Source organism: Palaemon carinicauda, chromosome 14, assembly GCF_036898095.1.
Source record: "Palaemon carinicauda isolate YSFRI2023 chromosome 14, ASM3689809v2, whole genome shotgun sequence".
In the NCBI taxonomy this organism is placed as follows: Eukaryota; Metazoa; Arthropoda; class Malacostraca; order Decapoda; family Palaemonidae; genus Palaemon; species Palaemon carinicauda.
Window position 1 is genome coordinate 3,269,917 of NC_090738.1, and position 20,348 is coordinate 3,290,264.

Sequence of the window (20,348 nt, forward strand, 5' to 3'; positions counted from 1 at the left end):
TTGGTATTTGCGTCTTATTTCGTCCCAAATTCAAATAAATAAAGATTTGTTCGAGCATTATTTATTATTCCCCTTTTATCTGCATATTAACACGAGAACAACTGTAATAACTTTGTTCTTACATGTAGACAAAACTTTTTTCTGTGTTACATACCTTGTTTCTACACGGATACAAACCTGTCTGTCTTTGCATACAGCTAACCCTGTATGCCTTGGATGCTATAGTGGTTTATATAAACATTTATTCGTATTGGGAATACAAACTTCGTCTGATTGGGTATATAGTGAGACCTGCATACCTTTTGTTGCTAGGTTTGTTCATATGGAATATGCAAACCTCGAGACTTTTTCCTGAGTCTGGTATGACTCTTCCCTGTAGTGTGCAGGAAGCACTAACATGGTTCATGATTAGAAGTAATGACGTATAACGGTAACGTCATATGTCTCTAAGGTCTGAGTGAACAAGGAAATATTGTCTTGAGGTTAAGGCACAATAGGAAATCCACAGATACATTAATGCTCTGGTAATCTTCCACCAGGACGACATGGCCTGAGCCCCAAAATCGGATTTTGAGTGAAGCAAAAAATCTATTTTTGGGTGAGATAGCCATGTCGTCATGATGGACCCGCCCTCCGTTTTATGAAAAGGCCTTGGCAGATCCCTCTCGAATCACCTATATCTGTAGCACCTTGCTCAACGCTACAAGGAATAAACGTGGCGGCAATGATGGCGCCATCTAGATACTCAAATAGTAACGGAGGAAGGGTACCTTATTAACGGCTCCCCTTTGTTTTTTTGCCACTTTCCCCCTCGAAGCGTAAACGCTATTCGGGGTGAAGATTGCTATGTGGCGTGTCAAGAATACGTCCTCTGATATTATGCGATATCCCTAAAGGGAAACTTTAGGGATATTCGTGCCAGGAGTTAGAATTCTGGAGACCTTAAGGTAAATTCTCTGGGAATATCAATGTAGTCAAATATACCCTAGGAAGCTACTTGAAGTAACCTTCCATCAGGACGACATGGCAATCTCACCCAAAAATAGATTTTCGCCTCACTCAAAATCCGGTTTTTATGCTTGATATTTGATTGTAGGCTTACATGGGTTTCTCACTTAAAATTATGAAAAGCTAAATGTCTTAAGGCTCTTGATCTTTTAAAAGTATTGTCCCATACATCATGGGGAGCAGACCGCAATACTATTTTTAAATTATACAAGGCCCTGATTTTTCAATAATTAGTTATGGGTGGGAAATATGCTCCTCAGCCACCCCAAGCCCATTAAAGATATTAGATTCAATACATCATGATGGTATTAGATTGGTCACAGGAATGTTTAGAACTTTGCTTATCACAAGTCTCATTGTTGATGCTGGAGAATTACCGTTAGACTTTTACTGAAAGTCTTCTATTGTTCGGTATTGGTTTAAGTTGCAAAGACTTCCTAATTCTTTAGCCTATCAGACTGCAAGCCTTGTAAAGCATACACTATATTTTGAGTTGCACCCAAAATCTCCACAACCTTTGGTTTGCGGGTTAAACAATTAATATACAGTCTTGATATAATTAGAAGTAAGGTGCTTTCATTTAAGGTATCATCAATGCCTCCATGGAAATTACAAGAGGTATCTTATTATAAATACTTTATTGGAGTTAAAAAGATTATGACTGACTTAGAATCCAGGTTTCTTTTATGGAAAAGGTTGCAGAACATAGGGGATCGACTTTTATATATACCGCTGGCTCCAAAGCTGATGCTGGCATTGGATTTGGAGTATATAGTAATGGTTTTAATTGTAGAGGTGCACTTCCTCTAACAGCTTCCATATTTACTGCCGAACTCTATGGCATACGGAACGCTATTGAGAAAATAGCATTAGAGAAGAAGGGTAATTTTACCATTTTCAGTGATGCAAGGAGTGTCCTTCAAGCTTTAGAAGTTTTTAATTCAAGTAACCCTTTAGTTTTAAAGATTTGAGAATGGCTTTTTATCTTTGGACTGAGAGGTATAATGGTTCGATTTTGTTGGGTTCCAGCACATGTAGTTGTGTCTGGGAATGAGAGAGCAGATTTGCTGGCGAAGAATGCTGCATCCGAGTTGTTACTAAGAAGGTATCCCATTCTCTGTAATGATTTCTTACCTACCATCAAGAAATTGTTTTATATTAATTGGCAACAGCACTGGGATAGTCTAGATGGCAATTAAATGAGGGAAGTATCAAATGTATCACCTTGGAGGTATAATATGATGCCCCGAAAGTGGGAGACATCTCCTTTTCGGGCCCGCATTGGTCACACTCGGCTGACACACATGTTTCTGCTAAGTGGCCAACACCAACCATATTGCGACGACTGTTTGGTTCCCCGTGACGGTGAGACATTTGTTGATCGAATGCCCCACTTATAGTACTGAAAGAAGTACACATCCGTTTGAGGTTCAAGGTGAGGATGGCAGGTTCATCCTTGCCAAGATTTTCGGACATGATGTGTCGTACAATAATAGTGGTATTCTTAAAAGGATTTCAGAAGCAGGTCTTCAGAAAGCTATCTAACTGTTATAAGGAGGTTTTTGCTTCTATTGTATATTTATTTATTTATTTATAACAAATACCAGCGTTAATTACCTTAGATGTCAGGATGCCAGATAACTCTAAATTAATCAATCAATCAATCCTGTCATCAGAATAGGAGCATTGAAGAAAAAAATTTAAATTTTGCAACAGGAACAGGGAAGAGTCTTACAATTCTCCTTTTACAGAAAGAGAGTTTGATTCTGCACCTGCCACGTGTAACGACACTGCCCCTTGACCCGATGGAATTCCATATGCAATGAAACATGTGCCTGTTAATACCAAGTTATTTGTTTTAAGCATTATTAACAATATGGAATGATCATAGTTATCCAAGTGTTTGGGACTAGCCATTATTTTAACATATTTAAAACCCAGTAAGGATAAGCTCTTAGCAGCAAACTATCGACCTATTGCATCGATATCTTGTTTATGTAAGATCATGGAGAAGATGGTCAATGTAAGACTGTTGTGGTACCTGGAAAAGAAGGGCATTTTATCAACTATCCAGTGTGGATTTATAAAAATGCACTCAACAGCTGATGTGTTGATACAACTGGAATCCTCTATTTGTGAAACCTTTGCTTCCAAACAGCACCATGTAACAGTGTTTTTTTTTTTTTACTTTTAAAAGGCATATGATACTGCATGGAGATATGGTATACTTAAAACCATTCATGAATTGGGATCAAGAGGAGAGCTACCACTATTTATTCAATCATTTCTTTCGCATAGAGTTTTTCAAGTGAGAGTGGGGGGAAAATCTATCAGAGATGAAATATCAGGAAGAGGGAGATCCTCAGGGTAGTGTGCTGAGTGTAACCCTGTTTGCACTAGCAATTAAAGGGATATCCTCAGTCATTGCCTGGGATATTCTCTCAACACTATTTGTGGACAATCTCTCCATGTTATTTGCTGGAGCTAGAATAGCAATGGTTGAGAGAAAACTACAACTCTCAATTGACAAAGCTATCCAGTGGGTTGATATGAGTGGATTTAAATTTTCAACAAGTTAAACTGTTGTTGTCCATTTCTTTCGTATTCGGGGAGTTCATCCAGACCCGGATATATACATCAGAGGTCAACAGATCCCATGTGTAAGTGATACTAGATTTCTAGGCTTGATAATTGAGTGTAGGCTTACATGGGGTCCCCACTTGAAAGCCTTACAATTAAAATTCCTTGAGGCTCTGAATCTTTTAAAAGTTTTGTTCCATACATCGTGGGGGCACACTGTAAAACTCTTAAGATTATACAAGGCCATGATATTTTTAAAAATTAGTTATGGGTGTGAAATATACTCCTCAGCCACCCCAAGCTGATTGAAAGTTTTAGATTCTGTACACCATATAAGTATCAGATTGTTCACAGGTGCCTTTAGAATTTCACCTATTCGAAGCCTTCTTGTTTATGCTGGAGAGTTACCTTTATACCTTTACCGGATGTCTTCTATTGTTCAGTGTTGGTTCAAGTTACAAAGACTCCCTGAATCTTTAGCTTATCAGACTGCAAACCTTTTAAGACATTTTAAATATTTTGAGTTGCACCCAAAATCTCCTCAACCTTACGGTTTCCGTGTAAAAACATTATTAGGCAGTCTAGATATAGATAGAAATAAAGTGCTCCCATGTAGGATATCATTAACTCCTCCATGGAAATTACCGGATATATCTTTTTGTAAATATTTTATTGGTATAAAAATGAACATGACTGACTTAGAAGCCAGGTTGCTCTTCATGGAACATGTTGAAGAACACAGGGAATCAACTTTTACATATACTGATGGCTCTAAATCTAATGATAGCTTTGGGTTTGGAGTAATAAAAACCTGTACTTCCTCACCCCTGTTTTCCTGAGGCTAAACTAACTAGTTTAGCTTTTTGATCTCGTGAAATTAAAACTCTGTTGATGGACCTTGATGCTTATGGAGGTGTAGACCCAAATGGTATTTTTCCTTTGTTTTTTATAAAGACTGCAGATTTCGTGGCTCCAAAGTTATCTTTTATTTTGTGCAAGTTAGCAAGAAGAGGAGCTTTTAGCACTTGTTAGAGAATTAGTGATGTTACTCCTCTATGTAAATGTGTTTGTGGTAGCTCAAGCTACTGATTACCGCCCAATTTCCATAACTCCCATATTATCTAAAGTTTTTGAATGTCTTCTGGCAAAACATCTCAATAGGTTTGCTGAAGGTAATCATCTGTTCCCTAGTTTGCAATTTGGGTTTCTTAAAGGCCTTGGAGCATGTGATGCCCGTCTTACAATCTCCAATGCTGTACAGAAATCCCTTGATTGTGGTCAGGGAGTTCGTATGATTGGCCTTGATTTTAGTGCTGCCTTTGACCGTATTAATCATGAGGCCCTTGTTTTCAAACTCAAACAGTTGGGAGTGGGTGGGTCATTTCTTAGCATTATTGTTGATTTTTTAAGTAATAGATCTCAAAGAGTTGTTGTTGATGGGCACCATAGTGAGTATAGGAATGTGATATCTGGTGTTCCACAGGGTAGTGTTCTTAGCCCATGACTTTTCATACTATATACACACATGACATGTGGTTTGGCCTAGAAAACAAGCTTATTGCATATTCAGATAATGCTACTCTCTTTGCATCAATTCCATCCTCTGAATGTAGATCTGAGGTTGCTGCATCCCTTAATAGAGATCTAGCTAAAATTAGTGCATAGTGCAAATTATGTGGTATGAAGTTGAATCCTAACAAAACTCAAAGTATGATCGTAAGTAGGTCAAGGACAGTGGCTCAACATCCGGATCTCCGTGTTGATAATGTTTCTTTAACTTTATATGACTTTTAAAATTTTATGTGTGATTCTCGACAGCAAGTTTACTTTTGAGAAACACATTAGGTCGGTGTCTTCTTCAATTGCACAAAAAATTGGCTTATTTAGAAAGTCTTTCAAGATTTTCGGTGATCAATCTATTCTAAAGAAGTGTTTTAATTCTTTCATTCTACCTTGTTTTGAATATTGTTCTCCTGTCTGGTCTTCAGTTGCTGATTCTCATCTTAATTTGTTGGACAGAAACTTGCAATCTATTAAATTTCTTATTCCTGATGTAGATATTAATCTTTGGCACTGTCATTCAATTAGTTCATTATGCATGTTGCATAAGATTTTCTATAATTCTTACCATCCTTTACATTCAGATCTTCCTGTAAAATTTCATCCTGTTCGTAATACTTGGCAGGTAGTTAATTCTAATAGCCAGGCATTCTCCATCATGAGGCTCTATACTACACAATATTCTAGAAGTTTTATTCCAGCTGTGACCAAGTTGTGGAATGATCTTCCTAATCGTGTAGTTGAATCAGTAGAACTTCAAGAGTTCAAAGTTGCAGCAAATGTTTTTATGTTGAACAGGCTGACATAAGTCTTTATAGTTTATATATGACATATCTGTTTTGACGTTGTTGCTGTTTTTCGAATGACTTATTGTTAATTTGTTCTCATTTATGTATTTCCTTATTTCCCTTCCTCACTGGGCTATTTTTCCCTGTTGGAGCCCTTGGGCTTGTAGCATCTTGCTTTTCCAACTAGGGTTGTAGCTTGGCTAGTAATAATGATAATAAATTTTAATAATAATGATGATAATGATACTTAGTAGTGCTGTTAATTGTAGAGGAGCACTTCCTCTAGCAGCTTCTTTATTTACTGCTGAACTGTATGGCATATTAACTGCTATTAAGAAAATGGCGTTAAAAGACAATTGGAATTTTACCATTTTTAGCGATGCAAGAAGGTTCCTACAAGCTGTAGAAGTTTTTAAATCCAGTAATCCTTTAGCTTTTAAAGTTTTTAGAGTGGCTTTTAATTATTAACATGAAACGTATAATAGTTCAACTATGTTGGGTTCTGGCACACGTAGGTGTCTGGAAATGAGAAGGCAGATTCTCTGGCAAAGAGTGCTTCAGCTGAGTTGCTACCAAGAAGGTATTCCATTCCCAGTAATGATTGTTTACTTACAAATAATAATTTTATTTATAATAATTGGCAACATCATTGGGATAGTTTACTTGAAAATAAAATGAGAGAAAATTTTAAAGTTATATTCCCTTAGGACATATAACGGGATGCCCCGAAAGTGGGAGACAACTCTTTTTCTTCACACTCAGATGAGATATGTGTTTTGGCTGATCGGCCAACATCAACCATATTGCGATGACTGTTTGGTACCATTGACATTGAGGCATTTGTTAACCAAATGCCCCACATATAGTAGTTAGAGAAATAGATATCTGTTTGAGGCTCGAGGTGAGAATGGCATGTTCATCCTTGCCAAGATTCCTGGACATGATGTCCTACCATGCTAGTGATATTTTTAGCTTTATTTCAGAAGCAGGTCTTCTGAAAGATATTTAACTTTTAAAATGACATCTTTTCTTTTATGGTTTTAATTGAATATTCTTTTATTTTTTATTGTTTTCTATTTACTATAAAAGTCATCGGCATCAATGATCTTAGATGTCAGGATTCCAGAAAACCTCAAATCAATCAATCAATTACTTGCCACCAGTCAGAGATTAGGCCTCCTCTTTCAAACGTGATTCGTGTCTTGAGATCCTTGAAATGACCTCCTTATGAACTATTACCTCATGCAACTGACCGAAATCTCACTTTGAAGAGGTGTTCCTGCTCGCTTTAGCCTCTGCAAAGAGTCTGTGAACTTCATGGCCTCTCGTATGACATCGCCCATTCAAGGGGATGGGGGTAAGTGACACTCAGCTTTGTCCCTGAGTTTATTGCTAAGACTCAAAATTGGGGGATGCTGGACCATAGATTCAGGCTGTTTCAGATTTTGAGTCATCGTTCTGTAATCAATGACCCTCATCAGTTGTTACTATGACCAGTGAGGAGTTTGAGATACTATATTAAACGCACAGCAGCACCACGGCCCAGACTAACACATCTGTTTTTTAGTTCAGGTAGAGTAAAGATGAGGATCACCAAGAACACAGTTTCCTCCTGGATTCACCAAGTCATCAAAAGAGTCTTGGCCCCAGATCCTCCTCAGGCTCATTGACATGGAGCCTATGATGTCAGGGGAATCGGAACTTCCCTGTCATTCAAGTGCAACTTTTCCGTGTTGCAAGTTCTCCATGGGGGCATGTGGAAGAGAGAGACCACCTTCACAGCCCATTACTTGAAAAACGTGACCCACAGGAGACTCGATACATTCACTATCGGTCCTGTTGTGGCTGCTTAATAAGTGGTTTAAGATACCTCAGGCTCCTTGATGGACAAGTACCAGTTGGTTGTGCCCATTGGTTACCCAGGTTAAGACTGGGATGGAGGAGAAGAATATCTGGCTTTCCTTTCTTCATCTTCCCTTCCTTGGGGTACAGCACCTTGGGTCCCTCTGCAAGCTGGCTTCAACCTCTGCAGGTAATTATCACTTCCCTTGTGTAGCCTAGTATAAGTTATAAAATTGTTATACTGTGCACATCTCCATTGCTTTCTGCGAGGGAGCAATGGGATACGGCTTGTTTTTCCTATATAAACCTTAAGACGTTAATACAAACAACAACCTCTATTTTACTCCATTGCATAGGCCGCGAGTATACTCACTTTGTTTTATTTCAGCGAGTTGTCTAGTTTATCCTAGATCACAGTCGTATACTGTACTAGGCAAAACCGGGTCTATGCCACATCTAGGACTTCCACCCACCTAAGAGTGAGTCATCCACATAAATAATGGAAGGTTTGTTAGTATTGGAACAAATGACAAATTAAAGATAATTTGTATTTTTCCCTAACTAATACAAACCTGGAGTTATTTATATAGATTGGCCCACCATCACCTGTCCTCCAGAAGTCCTGCCTGCAATAAAAAGTGACATCTCACCACTGTGAGAGTATACATAGAGGCGGCTGGGTACCTCCCAGCCACCCCCAGCCTACCCACTCAAGTGGTTAGGCAGGGTTGCCACCTCGCAAGTAAAGTCTAATGGCTACCTCCAGCTGCTGCTGAAAGATTATCCACATAAATAACTCCAGGTTTGTATTAGTTAGGGAAAAATACAAATTATCTCCGAATTTGTCATTTAACAATTCTTTTGTTTAGAAAAACATTAGATCACAAACTAAGTTGTTTAACTATTTGAATAAATCATAGCGTTATTTCTTCTCAGGTTACTTGAAAGTCTTGTGCGAATAAGTCAAGGCCATGCACGTCTAATGATGAGGACAGAGGTCACTTTGCAAGATGCTATTGTGGCAGTTACAATGATGGAATCATCTATGAGTGGTACATCACTCATTACTGATATCAACCCCCTTCACACTGCATTTCCATCATCTCCAAAGTTAGAATATAAAAATCAAGGTACTGTATAAGTTATGTGTTAATATGTTCAAGAAGTTTTTTTTTCTGTTGTCTTAAGCTAAACCTATTAGTTTACATATGCCTGAGCCCATAGTTCCCTTGACACATAAAAGGAAGAGCCCTCACTTGCCCAGTCACCTGTTGGGTGCACTGTTCAAAGGGTAACTGGGGGTAATTGAATCATCAAGTTAAAAAAAAGTTGCTGGCTTGATGGATATTTTGGAAATTACTCATTATTTTCTAAGGATAATGAATCGTTCCTGATATGTCCATCAACCAAGCAAGACCTTACTGGCATTTGTAATTTTCCATTTTGTCTCTTGCTTTTTCTACATCTCTTTTAACATGTTAGAACCTAACCTTTTGTTAAGTGTTTTTCTAATTGTTTCCAACTCCTTGAAATGTAAAAAGGATCTCCCATCCCTAGTCTGTTGGTTAGTGAAGGTGAATGGCCTCTAGACTTATATTGCCAGTCTTCTGTCTTTAGATATTGGTAGAAGTTACAGGGGCTTCCTAATTCACTGTTCTTTTGAACTGCCAACAAAGATAATTTCTTTTCCTACTTTGAGAATTCTAAGTGAAACATTTAGGTATCCTGAGTCTTTCCAGGAATGCTGCACTACCTTATGAGTTATCGGTATCCCCTCCCTGGAAATTTCCAGAGATTGCCTTCTGTAATTATATTATTGGCTCTACCCTCTTAACAAGAGAATGCCTTGACGTAGTCACTCTGATTCAACATGGAGTATGTTTTCCTTGTTGAAGCCTTACTACAGGCAAGAGGGTTCTAAACGTGGGAGATTTATCCCCTAGTTCGAATATAAATTTCTCTCTTTTCTATTGATATTTCTTCTCATTACTCTAACCTCCTTTCTTTAATCTTTCTGTCCTAACTCTATGAGTAATATTTTCCTTATCTTTATTTATGCATATGTATATATATAAATATATGTATATATACACAGTATGGTCCCAGCATTCGCGGGGTTTACATCCTTTAACCCCCCCCCCCCTGCGAATGTCGAAAAACCGCGAAATTTGGATGCAGATTTATATATATACAGTACACTACTAAAAGCTTCCTCAACACTTTCTAAAGACAGTCTTACTCATTAATACAATGATAATTTAGTAATATTGCAGTGATAATGTACTAATGTTGCATGCAGTGATGTATTTCCCTAATGTAGTAATGTTAATGTAAACACATTTTTATTTTGCACTACAAAGGGATTTTGACGAAGGAAAAATCTATTTCTGGGTCGATCTGTGGCGCCGGGTGAAAAGAGTCCTTCTTATATACCTTTTCTGTTAAAACCTTCCAATTATACCAGAGAAAGATAAAAGCATGGAATGCTGAGGTTACAACCCTCGCGCGAGCACCTTTAGGGTGTCGTGTATAAAGCAAAGGCGCGTGAAATCCACTATTCACAGGTTGTCTTCCATTTAGTTAATTCCTTCGTCAAAGGGATGGGCCGATACAAAGGCCCTTGCCAACCACCAGCGCCACACCACCCACGCCACGACGCGAGCGCCATCTGAACAACATCCTTCTTTTTGGAATACTAGGTGTTGATTTGTTTTGTGGTGCTCTCGGTCTTTTTTATCAATCGTGGATTTATTTTGTCATGTCCGAAGCTCCATCTTCACACATTCCAATGTTAAGTACCATAGTTTGTTTTGACAGTATTTTATTGTACCGGGCTTTTGTTTTATATCCAGTATAGTCTGTTTTAATTCCCGTCTGGCCTTTCATGGCGGCCATTGTTTGTTCACTTGTTGGGAGTTCATCTTTGTCTGCCCGTTTAGTACTTTGTCACTTAGGTTCTTGGTTAAGTCCTGGCCTTATGCCTTTAGAACCGTTATTATTTTTATTTTTATTTTTTTTTTGTGTATTTATGCTCATGGTACTTTTTGCTAGTAAGTCCAGCCTACGAACGAGATAGCGATTTAGCTTTGTTTTTGTTTAGTGCCCGCCCCTCCGAGGCGTTCGTCACTCGACTGTGCTATTTATTTAAAGTTTTAGCAGTTGCTATTCTTCGATCGTAGTGTTATATGGATGTACATTTTTATTTTATACGTTTATAATAGTGTTGTGTGATTTTTAGTCCTGTTTTTGTGTCCAAGAGAGCGAGAGATAGGGGTCCCCGTTTTCTGTTCGCAGTCACGAGTTACCCCTTTCTCTCGTTTTCTTTCTTTGCTCTGGTGGTTGAGCGGATTTCCCGTTTTCCGTTTTGTGCGTTCAACGGGTTCTCCCTCCCTCACCTCTCCCCCTCGGGGTGGATGATAACTTACGAGTTATTTATTTTTCGTGACTTTTCAATTGTTAGCGTTATTTTGGTCCGTGTTCGTCCTCTCCCCGTTACGGCTCGGGAGTAGTTTATGAACGTTTTCCACTCCGCCTTGAGTTCTACTCCGGCTTGAGGGATTCTCAATGACTTTCGTTCTATTGTTATATTTATATATTGTTTACTACATGGGACGGGCTTCATATTGTTTAGATACGACCCTCCGGTGGCCCTTACTGCGGTCTCAGGCCACGGCCATATCCACAATAGCCATTGTTATTACAATTGTGTTTTTATTCACAATAATTATTCAGGACCTTTCTTCTCCCTCCGGCCTCACCGGAGGTTGTAAATACGCTTTGCTATGATCTAAGCCTTAGCCTTTAGCTGCGGCTTGGCTTTTATATCTTCACAATTGAATTATTAGCCACAATTGAATTATTCAGGGTATCTCATTATCCTCCGGCGTCACCGGAGGTCGCCCATACACTTCACACTTATATTTGCCTTGCCTTTGGCTAAGACGGCATTATTCAGGACATCTCATTACGCTCCGGCTTCACCGGAGGTCGCCCATACACTTATCACTTATATTTGCCTTGCCTTTAGCTAAGGCTGGTGTTTATATTTATTTTAAGGGCATGTCACTGCTTCCCCGACCCTCGCAGGTCGGCAGATTGCTTTAATATTTTGATAAAAAAGAAACATAAGTACAGTACAGGAAGACAGTAACACAGCACTGCATAGTTACCCATGCTTATTACTGTACTGACGAGTCATTTTCTATGCCAATTTATCTATTAGAATTAACAGAAAATGGAGCAAATTCAAAGGCTAACTTAGATAAATACTGTGCGAACAGTTCAGGTATTACATGTAGTATAATATGCAATTGGAAAACACTATTAATACACGGTCACAAAAAAATATGCACTGTACATATTGTACATACATGTACAGTGTATCCATTTATAAAAAAAAATACCTACCGTAATACGATGATAATTCTCTCTCTTTCTCTCTCTCTCTCTCTCTCTCTCTCTCTCTCTCTCTCTCTCTCTCTCTCTCTCTCTCTCTCTCTCTAAGTTAGTAGTTTGGAAGGATTGACTTGAAATCATATAATATACTCTTTTAATTACGGTATATAGTTTTATGTTTATGTAAAATAAGAATATTTACCGGAAATTTTCGATTTATTTATTTGTAATACAGTACTGTACTGTACTTGGGCTATATTGTGTGAACCTGGTAGTAGGCTAGCCTAGTTGTCCGAAACCTAGAATTTTCAATTTGCAATTGAAAAAATGGATTTTGAGCGAAGCGAAAAATCTATTTTTGGGTGAGATAGCCATGTAGTCCTGATGGAAGGTTCCTTTAGTAGCTTCCTTAGGTTATATATGACTACAGTGGATATTCCCAGAGAATTAAACTAAAGGTTTCCAGAATTCTAACTTCTGGCGTGAGTACCCTTAAGGTTTCCCTTCAGGATATCGTATAATAACAGGGGACGTATTCTTGACACGCCACATAGCTATCTGCACCCCACATAGCGTTTACGCTTCGAGGGGGAAGTTGGTGGCAAGATATGGGAGGAGCCGTTACAAAGTTCTCCTCCGTTACTGTTATTGGTACTCGGATGACATCATAAGCGACGCTATCTTGGCTGACATCATCACCGCCCGCGAACTCCATTCCTTTTGGCGTCAAGGCCAGCCCCCATGATACAGTAAGATCGGGAAGGAGCCTGCAAAGGCCTAATAGAGAACAAGGGTGGGTCCATCAGGACAACATGGCTATCTCACCCAAAATTAGATTTTTCGCTTCGCTCAAAATCCGTTTTTTGGGCTCAGGCCATGTCGTCCTGATGGAAGTGTACCAGAGAATTAATGTATCGTGGATTTTTCCCTTCAGTAGTGCCTTCGACTTCTAGACAATATTCCTTTGGTCTAATGACCTAAGAGACCTGTGACATTACCGGTATATGTCACTTCAGTTAAGCACGTACTGTACTATGTTACTGCTTCCTGCCCCCCCCCCCCCCCCAGCAGGGATGAGTCCTATTGGACTTATAGAAAGTCTCGAAGTTGCATGATAAATGAAACTCACCCAGCATCAAGAAGTACCTGCCGGTCCCAGAGCAAGGTAATAGGTAAGGTAAGTATAACGTGTTGGAACAAATTTCCTCAGTTTAGATGAGTTTGTTTAAGTGGAGGAACAATAGAATTACATTGTTCAGTCATTTTATACAGAATAGAGGGATATTAAAACTCTTAAACAGTATTTTATTACAATGTTAGGGCGAAATAAGGCGCACAAAAACAGCATTTGTTTATTGGGCATAAATAAGAATTAGCATACATAAAAGTAATAATTGTAAATTGTAATGGAATGTAAATTAGTTACATAGACTTGGGACATTAATAGAAATAGTTGTGGTATCTAAAAAGGAAAGCTTGCCATCACACATGTTAATTCCATAGGAATTATAATGTCTTTCTAGAATGTCTTATATACACTTCATGTTTGAAACACGTGGCACAAGTGTTTAGTCTATGTGACTTCACCTTAGTATATTTAGAACAGTCCGCAGTGTCACTCAGTGACACTATTCTCACTATGTTGCACACTAGGGTTAACACAGACACCCTTAGAGTTAGAGTCCCATATAACTCACTGTTCATCGCAGCACTAAGCAGCAGATTTTAACACACTACCTGCAGCTACCACGAAGTGTTTGATTTCTTGCACTTGCTTCACGTAGTGTTTAAAGAACACTCTCGATGACTTCCATCCCGTGAATGAGCGAAGACTCTCAAAGTCCATCGACTGGAAGAAATTCAGGGAAGAGGCGACTTTCCTGGGATCGTGACCTGCAGGTGTACTGTCAGGATCCACTCTGCGAATGAAGTAGGTGATCTTCACCCTTAGTTGTTTAAGTGACAATTCAGAACCCGATGTTTCCCCTTTAAAGAGCTGTCCTCCACTGAAGTCCGAAGTTCTTTGAAGATAGACCTTTAGGCTCTCCACTGGGCACAGGGAGACATCTTCCTTCAGAGGGCAGATTCTCCAGGGACCCCACCTCTTGGTGGGTAGCTCGTTCTTGGCGAGAAACATTGGGTCAGGAAAGAGGGTGAGTTCGCCTGTTTTTGCGAACTGGATCTGGCCTTCTTCCCTTTATAATGCCACAATTTCACTAACTCTAGCCCCCCGAGGCTAGAGCAAACAAGAAAATCACATTCTGGGTCAAATCTTTCAGAGGGCAAGTTTCGTTGTCCAAACCTGAGGCAAAATGTAGCACCTTGTCAAGACACCAGGAGATAGGTCTCGAAGGGGCTGCGGGTCTGAGTCTAGCACATGCCTTCGGCAACTTGTTGAAGATTTCACTAGACAGGTCTATTTGGAAGGCGTATAGTAAGGGTCTTGTCAGGGCTGATTTGCAAGTGGAAATCGTGTTGGCTGCCAAGCCTTGTCCATGAAGGTGAATGAAGAAGGACAAACAAAAATCCATTGATATTTCCTTAGGATTTGTTGCCTTGACAAAGGTTACCCATTTCTTCCAAGATGACTCGTATTGCCTTCTGGTAGATTTTGTTTTATACAGTATTCCTCTAAGAAGTCTAAGCTTTCCTTCGAGATCCCAAACCTCTTCTTGACAACTAGGGAGAGAAAATCATGAGATGAAGGTCTCGAGTTTTCTGTGATGAAGCAAAGACAGTCGACTTCTGAACTTGTTGGGATAGAACTGGGTCCGGCAGGGGAATTAGCTTGGGTTGTAACTCCAGGATCAATGGGAACCAGTTGCTCCGGGGCCACTTGGGAGCCACTAGCGCCGCTATTCCTTGGAAGGATCTCAGCTTGGTGAGGACTTTTAGCAGAAGGTTGGGTGGAGGGAACAGGTAAATCTTGGTCCATCTGTTCCAATCCAGGGATATGGCATCCACCGCTTCTGCTCGGGGGTCCTCGTATGGGGCCATGTAGCGAGGAAGTTTCTTGTTGTCGCTCGTTGCGAAGAGGTCGATCTGCAGTTCCGGGACTTCTTGGGAGATGGAGGAGAATGAGTCTGCGTCTAGGGACTATTCTGACTCTATCGGGGCTGTCCTGGATAGAGCATCCACCGTCACGTTGCGGAATCCTTGTAAGCGAACTACTGAGAGGTGCCAATTTTTCTTCTCCGCCAGGTGGGAGATGGGCAACAACACTAGGTTGAGTTGGGGCGATCTTTAGCCCTGACGATTGAGACATCTGTCCAGGGTCAGTCGGATGTGGACTGAGGGGCGTGGGGACAGCCTCTTCAGGGTGAGAAGGACTGCCATGGCCTTCAAGATGTTGATGTGAAACGTCTTGAATAGGGGAGACCATGTTCCTTGAACTTGACGTTGATGGGAGTGACCCCCCCATCCTTTTAGCGATGCTTCCGTATGGATGACAACCGAGGGTGGAGGTAGTTGAAGAGGTACCGACCTATTCGGATTCCTTGCCTCCGACCATGTCTTGAGGAGTGATCGTAGCCGAGTCGGCAGAGGTCTCTTGAGATCTCTTCGAGCGTTTGATGCGTATCTTCTCCAGACTCCCGAAGCATGTTTTAGCTGTGCACTTAGCACTGGGTCTGTCACTGAAGCAAACTGAAGGGAGCTGAGCACCCGTTCCTGTTGTCGTCTTGAAATCCGTTTGAATTTGAGAAGTCTCTTGACAGATCTTGCTATTTCCTTTCTCTTCTTCAGTGGAATGGAAAGACGGTGTGACTGGAGGTCCCAATGGATGCCTAGCCATTGGAACTTCTGAGCTGGAGAAAGTCGAGACTTTTTGGTGTTTATCTTGAAGCCCAAATGTTCCAAGAACTGAATCACCTTTGTGGAAGCTTGCAGGCATTTTTCTTCTGATGCTGCCTACACAAGCCAATCATCCAGGTAAGCCATCACCTGGACGCCTTGTAGGCGTAGTTGTTGAATGATTGTCTCTGCGAGCTTCGTGAAGATCCTTGGGGGTATGCTTAGCCCGAAGGGCATGGCTCTGAAGGCGTACAGTACTGTCTTCTTTGAAGCCTGAATCCTAGGTAGGAGGAGGTCTGGCGATTCATTGGAATGTGCCAGTAGGCGTTCGCCATGTTTATCGAGACTGTATATGCCTTTTGAGGCAGTAGGGCTCTTATGTGCTGAAGAGTCAGCATTTTAAACTTGTAGTTCACGATGAACTTGTTGAGAGGGGACAAGTCCAAAATGACTCTGAGTTTGTCGGAGTCCTTCTTGGGAACACAGAATAGTCTTCCTTGGAACCTGATGGACTTTGCCCTCTTGATCACCTTCTTCTTCAAGAGTTCTTGGACGTATTCTTCCAGAACGGGGGTGGAGTTTTGGAAGAACCGGTGGAAAACTGGTGGTGGTGTTTCCCAGCTCCAGCCTAGTCCGTTTTTGATGATGCTGTGAGCCCAGGGATCGAAGGTCCAACGATCCTGGAAGAGGCAGAGTCTTCCTCCCACCGGAAGCATCTCATTGCTTCTGGTTACCCGAGGGTTTACCACCTTGGCCGCTTGCTCCCTTGCCTCCTCTCCCTCTGGAGGGACGTCGAGAGGAGTCTCTGCCGGTACCTCTACCTTTGGGACGAAAGGTAGTCGACTGCCTCTCGTAGGCGGGCGTGAAGGTTGGTGACTGAGTCATCACCGGCTGGGTTACCAGTTGGAAAGTTTGTTAGGGCTGAGCCACCAACTGAGGAGCAGCGGTTGCCGGAAGCTGATGTTTAGCCTGACGTGGCTGTGGTCTTGGCTTCTTGGACTTCTTCTTTGGTTGGGGGCCCTCATCCTGAGAAGATTTCCTCTTTGCTGACATGCCCCACTTTTGGAGAAGGTTCCGGTTCTCCGTGGCGGCCTTGTCAACGATCTCCTTCACAAGGTCATTGGGAATGAGATCTTTCCCCCAATTGTTGGAGGAAATCAGCTTCCTTGGTTCGTTTTTTACTGCGGCAGACGCAAACACGAATTCTCTGCAGGCTCTCCATGCCCTGACGAAGCTATAGAAATCTTTCGTCAGGGTAGCGAGGTGGGTCTTGGCTAAGACCATGTAGACACCTGGGGTCTGCTGTTCCCCAGTCATCGTCTCCATGAGCACCTGGAGGGAAAGGGAGGCAGCCAGCCTCTCTTTCGTGTCCTGCTCCCGACCAAGGAGATATTCAGAGAGCTTGGGGAGGTTCTCACTGAACTGACGTCCAGCGATGTCGGCCTCCAACTTTCCCACGGAGAAAGTTAACTGGATGTCCTTCCAGTTCTTGGCGTCGGGGGGTAGGGCAAGGGAGAGGGGCCTACATTCTTCCAATGTAGGGCAGGGTTTTCCTCCCTCCACCGCCTTCAAAACCGCTAGAAGGGACTTCTCCGTGAAGGAGAAGACCATGGGTGTTTCTTGCTCAGGGCCGGCACCTTCGAGTTGGTGTAGCCCTTGTCCTTCAAACAGCCGGATAGCAGTGATTGAGCCTTAGCGTGGTCAAACACAATGACCTCCTTCGGCTCGGTTTCCTCCTTGGAAACAGGTTCAGAAATGAGGCGAATGTAGCTGTCCGGGTACGCCTCAAAGCTAGGCCAGAATTCCACCTCTTCAAGGGGGACGGCGCCTAGCTTGTCGTTAACGAAGATCCATGTGCTCAGCATGCCTCCATGGGTTAGTCACGGAGCAGGATGGAAGGTCCTTCACGTTGATCTCCCTCTGTTGTTGCTTCGTCAAACGGAAGATTTCTTTTTTTAAATCCTCGTCCCTCTTGCGGAGCCTCTCCTCGAGGACCGCCATCATGGCCTGGAAATTGTCCATGGAGTCGTCCACTCTTGTGGGCATAGGAGTGGACGATGTAGAGGGGACTGGTTCCGAGATGACTACGAAAGCGATAGAGGGCGCAGGGGTGCCTTCTTCTTCGGAGTCAGGAGCCTATGTAGGTTCCTTTACTCGACCCTCGGCCATCAGGGTCCTCTTGGTGGTATCCGACATCTCTGATATCCTTTCATCATCGTCGAGATGGATGTCCTGAAGTGCGTCCGAAACAGCTGGGTCAACTGTCAGTTGGACGCAGGGGATCTCTGGTTTGGGGATGACAGCATCCGCAGATGCCTTAGGAAAGAGCATAGCTCTCATCTTCTCGCTGGGGAGATAGGGCCCCGTGGCGTTCTTTTGGAAACCACGCACCCACTTGCGTAGTTTCTCACGAGCGATGTCCCTTGACTCCGCAGACTGGGGAGCCTCGAATGCCTCGTTGAGCAGGTCCTTGCAGATTGTGCAAACCTGCGGGTCCCAGTACCTCAGAGATCCCTGGGTGACGGAGCAGCTGGCGTGGGTTCTGCATGCCAGGTGGCCGTAGAAGTCACGGAGCCGAACGCTGCAGAAAGCGCTCTCACACCGGAAGTACTCCTGTAAAGAAGAAAGGGGTACATGAGTATTTGGAAGTCTATAATGATGGACTTAAAGTAGTACTAGATTAGTCTTAATGTAATCTCATTTACAGTATAAGATTCCTTTCCAAGTGTAAGCTTAGGATAGGTAAGCTTGAAATGAAGCAGGAAAGACATACATGTGAATCCCGCCCAGGCAATTGCCGCGACCTTACACCATTACTAACTCTAGGGCTTTCGTTCGGGTAAGCCCTAAGGGGGAAGCTATCCCGTAGGGATGGAACAGCGTAGCTAGTACTTCCTCCGGGGTATTAGTAGTGGTGAAAGGGAGATAGCTGAGATCATTCAGCATAATGAAAAGGGGAAATAATTATCCCCAATTAGGATAGGTCCCGGCAAGGGACTGCGCATGGATGCACAGAGTATGCTAGAAAATTACCTATTGCATAACTATACACCATAGTTTTCTGTCTAAGGTATGTACTATACCACAGATGTACTGGCTACCGTATACAGCCATACAACAGACACTGCCGGCAGGGTTAGAGAAAGATGACAGCCCACTGTCGTAATATGAAATAGGTGGAGCCGGCACATCGGAGGCACACCGGGGGGCGGCGGGTCTCCAATTGAGGGTAACCCCTTCCAGGCATCAGTCTATGTGGCGGGGAAAGGGAGACGACCTCAAGTATTGATGGCAGATCGCCGACATGTCGGCGACCGCCAGCAGCCGGCAGGCAACCGTCTGTAGGTACTCCTAGCTGTCATCGATCTTTGAGATTGAGAGGAGACCTAGGCTACGCTGTCGGCTGTTGCCGTCAGAGTTGTGCGACAGTGGACCGGCACTTGATTGAGAGAGATAGAAAGCAAAGAGGAATTGAGAGGGAAGGGCGGCAGCTCACTACCCTAACCTCGCCTTCCTCGAGTAGGAGGGTTCAAATGGAAGGAAGAACATTATGATCAGGCTTCCATCCAGCCGCAACTCAGCTGGCGGTCAGCTAGGGTTGCGGGTGGCGATCCAAGGGAGGACCGAAAAACACTCTAAGATGGCAGGGAGGTCTCCCGCCGGCAGACCGACCTGTCGTTACGCTATCCCATAGTTCAACTATGTGCGGGAAGCTAAACAGCTTGGTCTAGCAGGCAAAAGTACCGGGCCGACCCCACAACCCGCCGGCACTCGGTCGAGTTGTAGGACAGTGGACAGGGGTGTGATGGCTAGGCCATCACCAAAGGACAGAGGGGGAGGGGAAAGGGTCCTGTGAAGGGGTGTGGGTGTTGGTGTGAGCCTTCCCCAACACCCTAAAGGGGATTCTGTTTCAGTACCGGCACCATCCCAGGTATAGGAAGAATACATTCTCCAGCCTAGGGTGGGTTAGTACAGAAAGAGAACAGCATGGCCGTGCCATCCCAAACTATAAAGAAACAGAATCCTAGAGCCTGCCTAACCTAGGCTAGGGGAAGCATATCCCCTAGCCCGGAGAAGGTAGGCGCAGGACAAGTCGCTAGGCCACAGTGAGGAAGGGTCGTAACCCTACCAGGTGTGGCTTAGGGGAAAGGGCAGAGGGCCCCCCCCCCCCTTTTGCCTTCCAGCGGAGACCAAAAGGAGAGTTCATTCACCTAATGGGGTAGCTGGGGGCAAACGACTGATACTCTGAGTTTCTCACCCTAACTCAAAGCTCATGAACTATGGCTCTGGACAGGGAAAGAAAATCCTAGCCTAACTTCACTTGAATACTATTCAAGGTAAGGAGGGCTAGGATATAGCCTAGGCTACCTCAGAGGGAGGAGA

General features: G+C 42.7%; 1 protein-coding gene across 1 annotated transcript in view; it reads left to right on the forward strand.

Annotated features, from left to right (window-relative positions):
* Positions 1–20,348, forward strand: part of LOC137653400 (DNA helicase MCM9-like) — a 524,132-nt gene that overhangs the window by 469,497 nt on the left and 34,287 nt on the right. Inside the window, exon 12 of the mRNA XM_068386747.1 lies at positions 8,715–8,908. Within this exon, the coding sequence (XP_068242848.1) occupies positions 8,715–8,908 (194 nt within the window). The remainder of the gene's footprint in view (positions 1–8,714; positions 8,909–20,348) is intronic.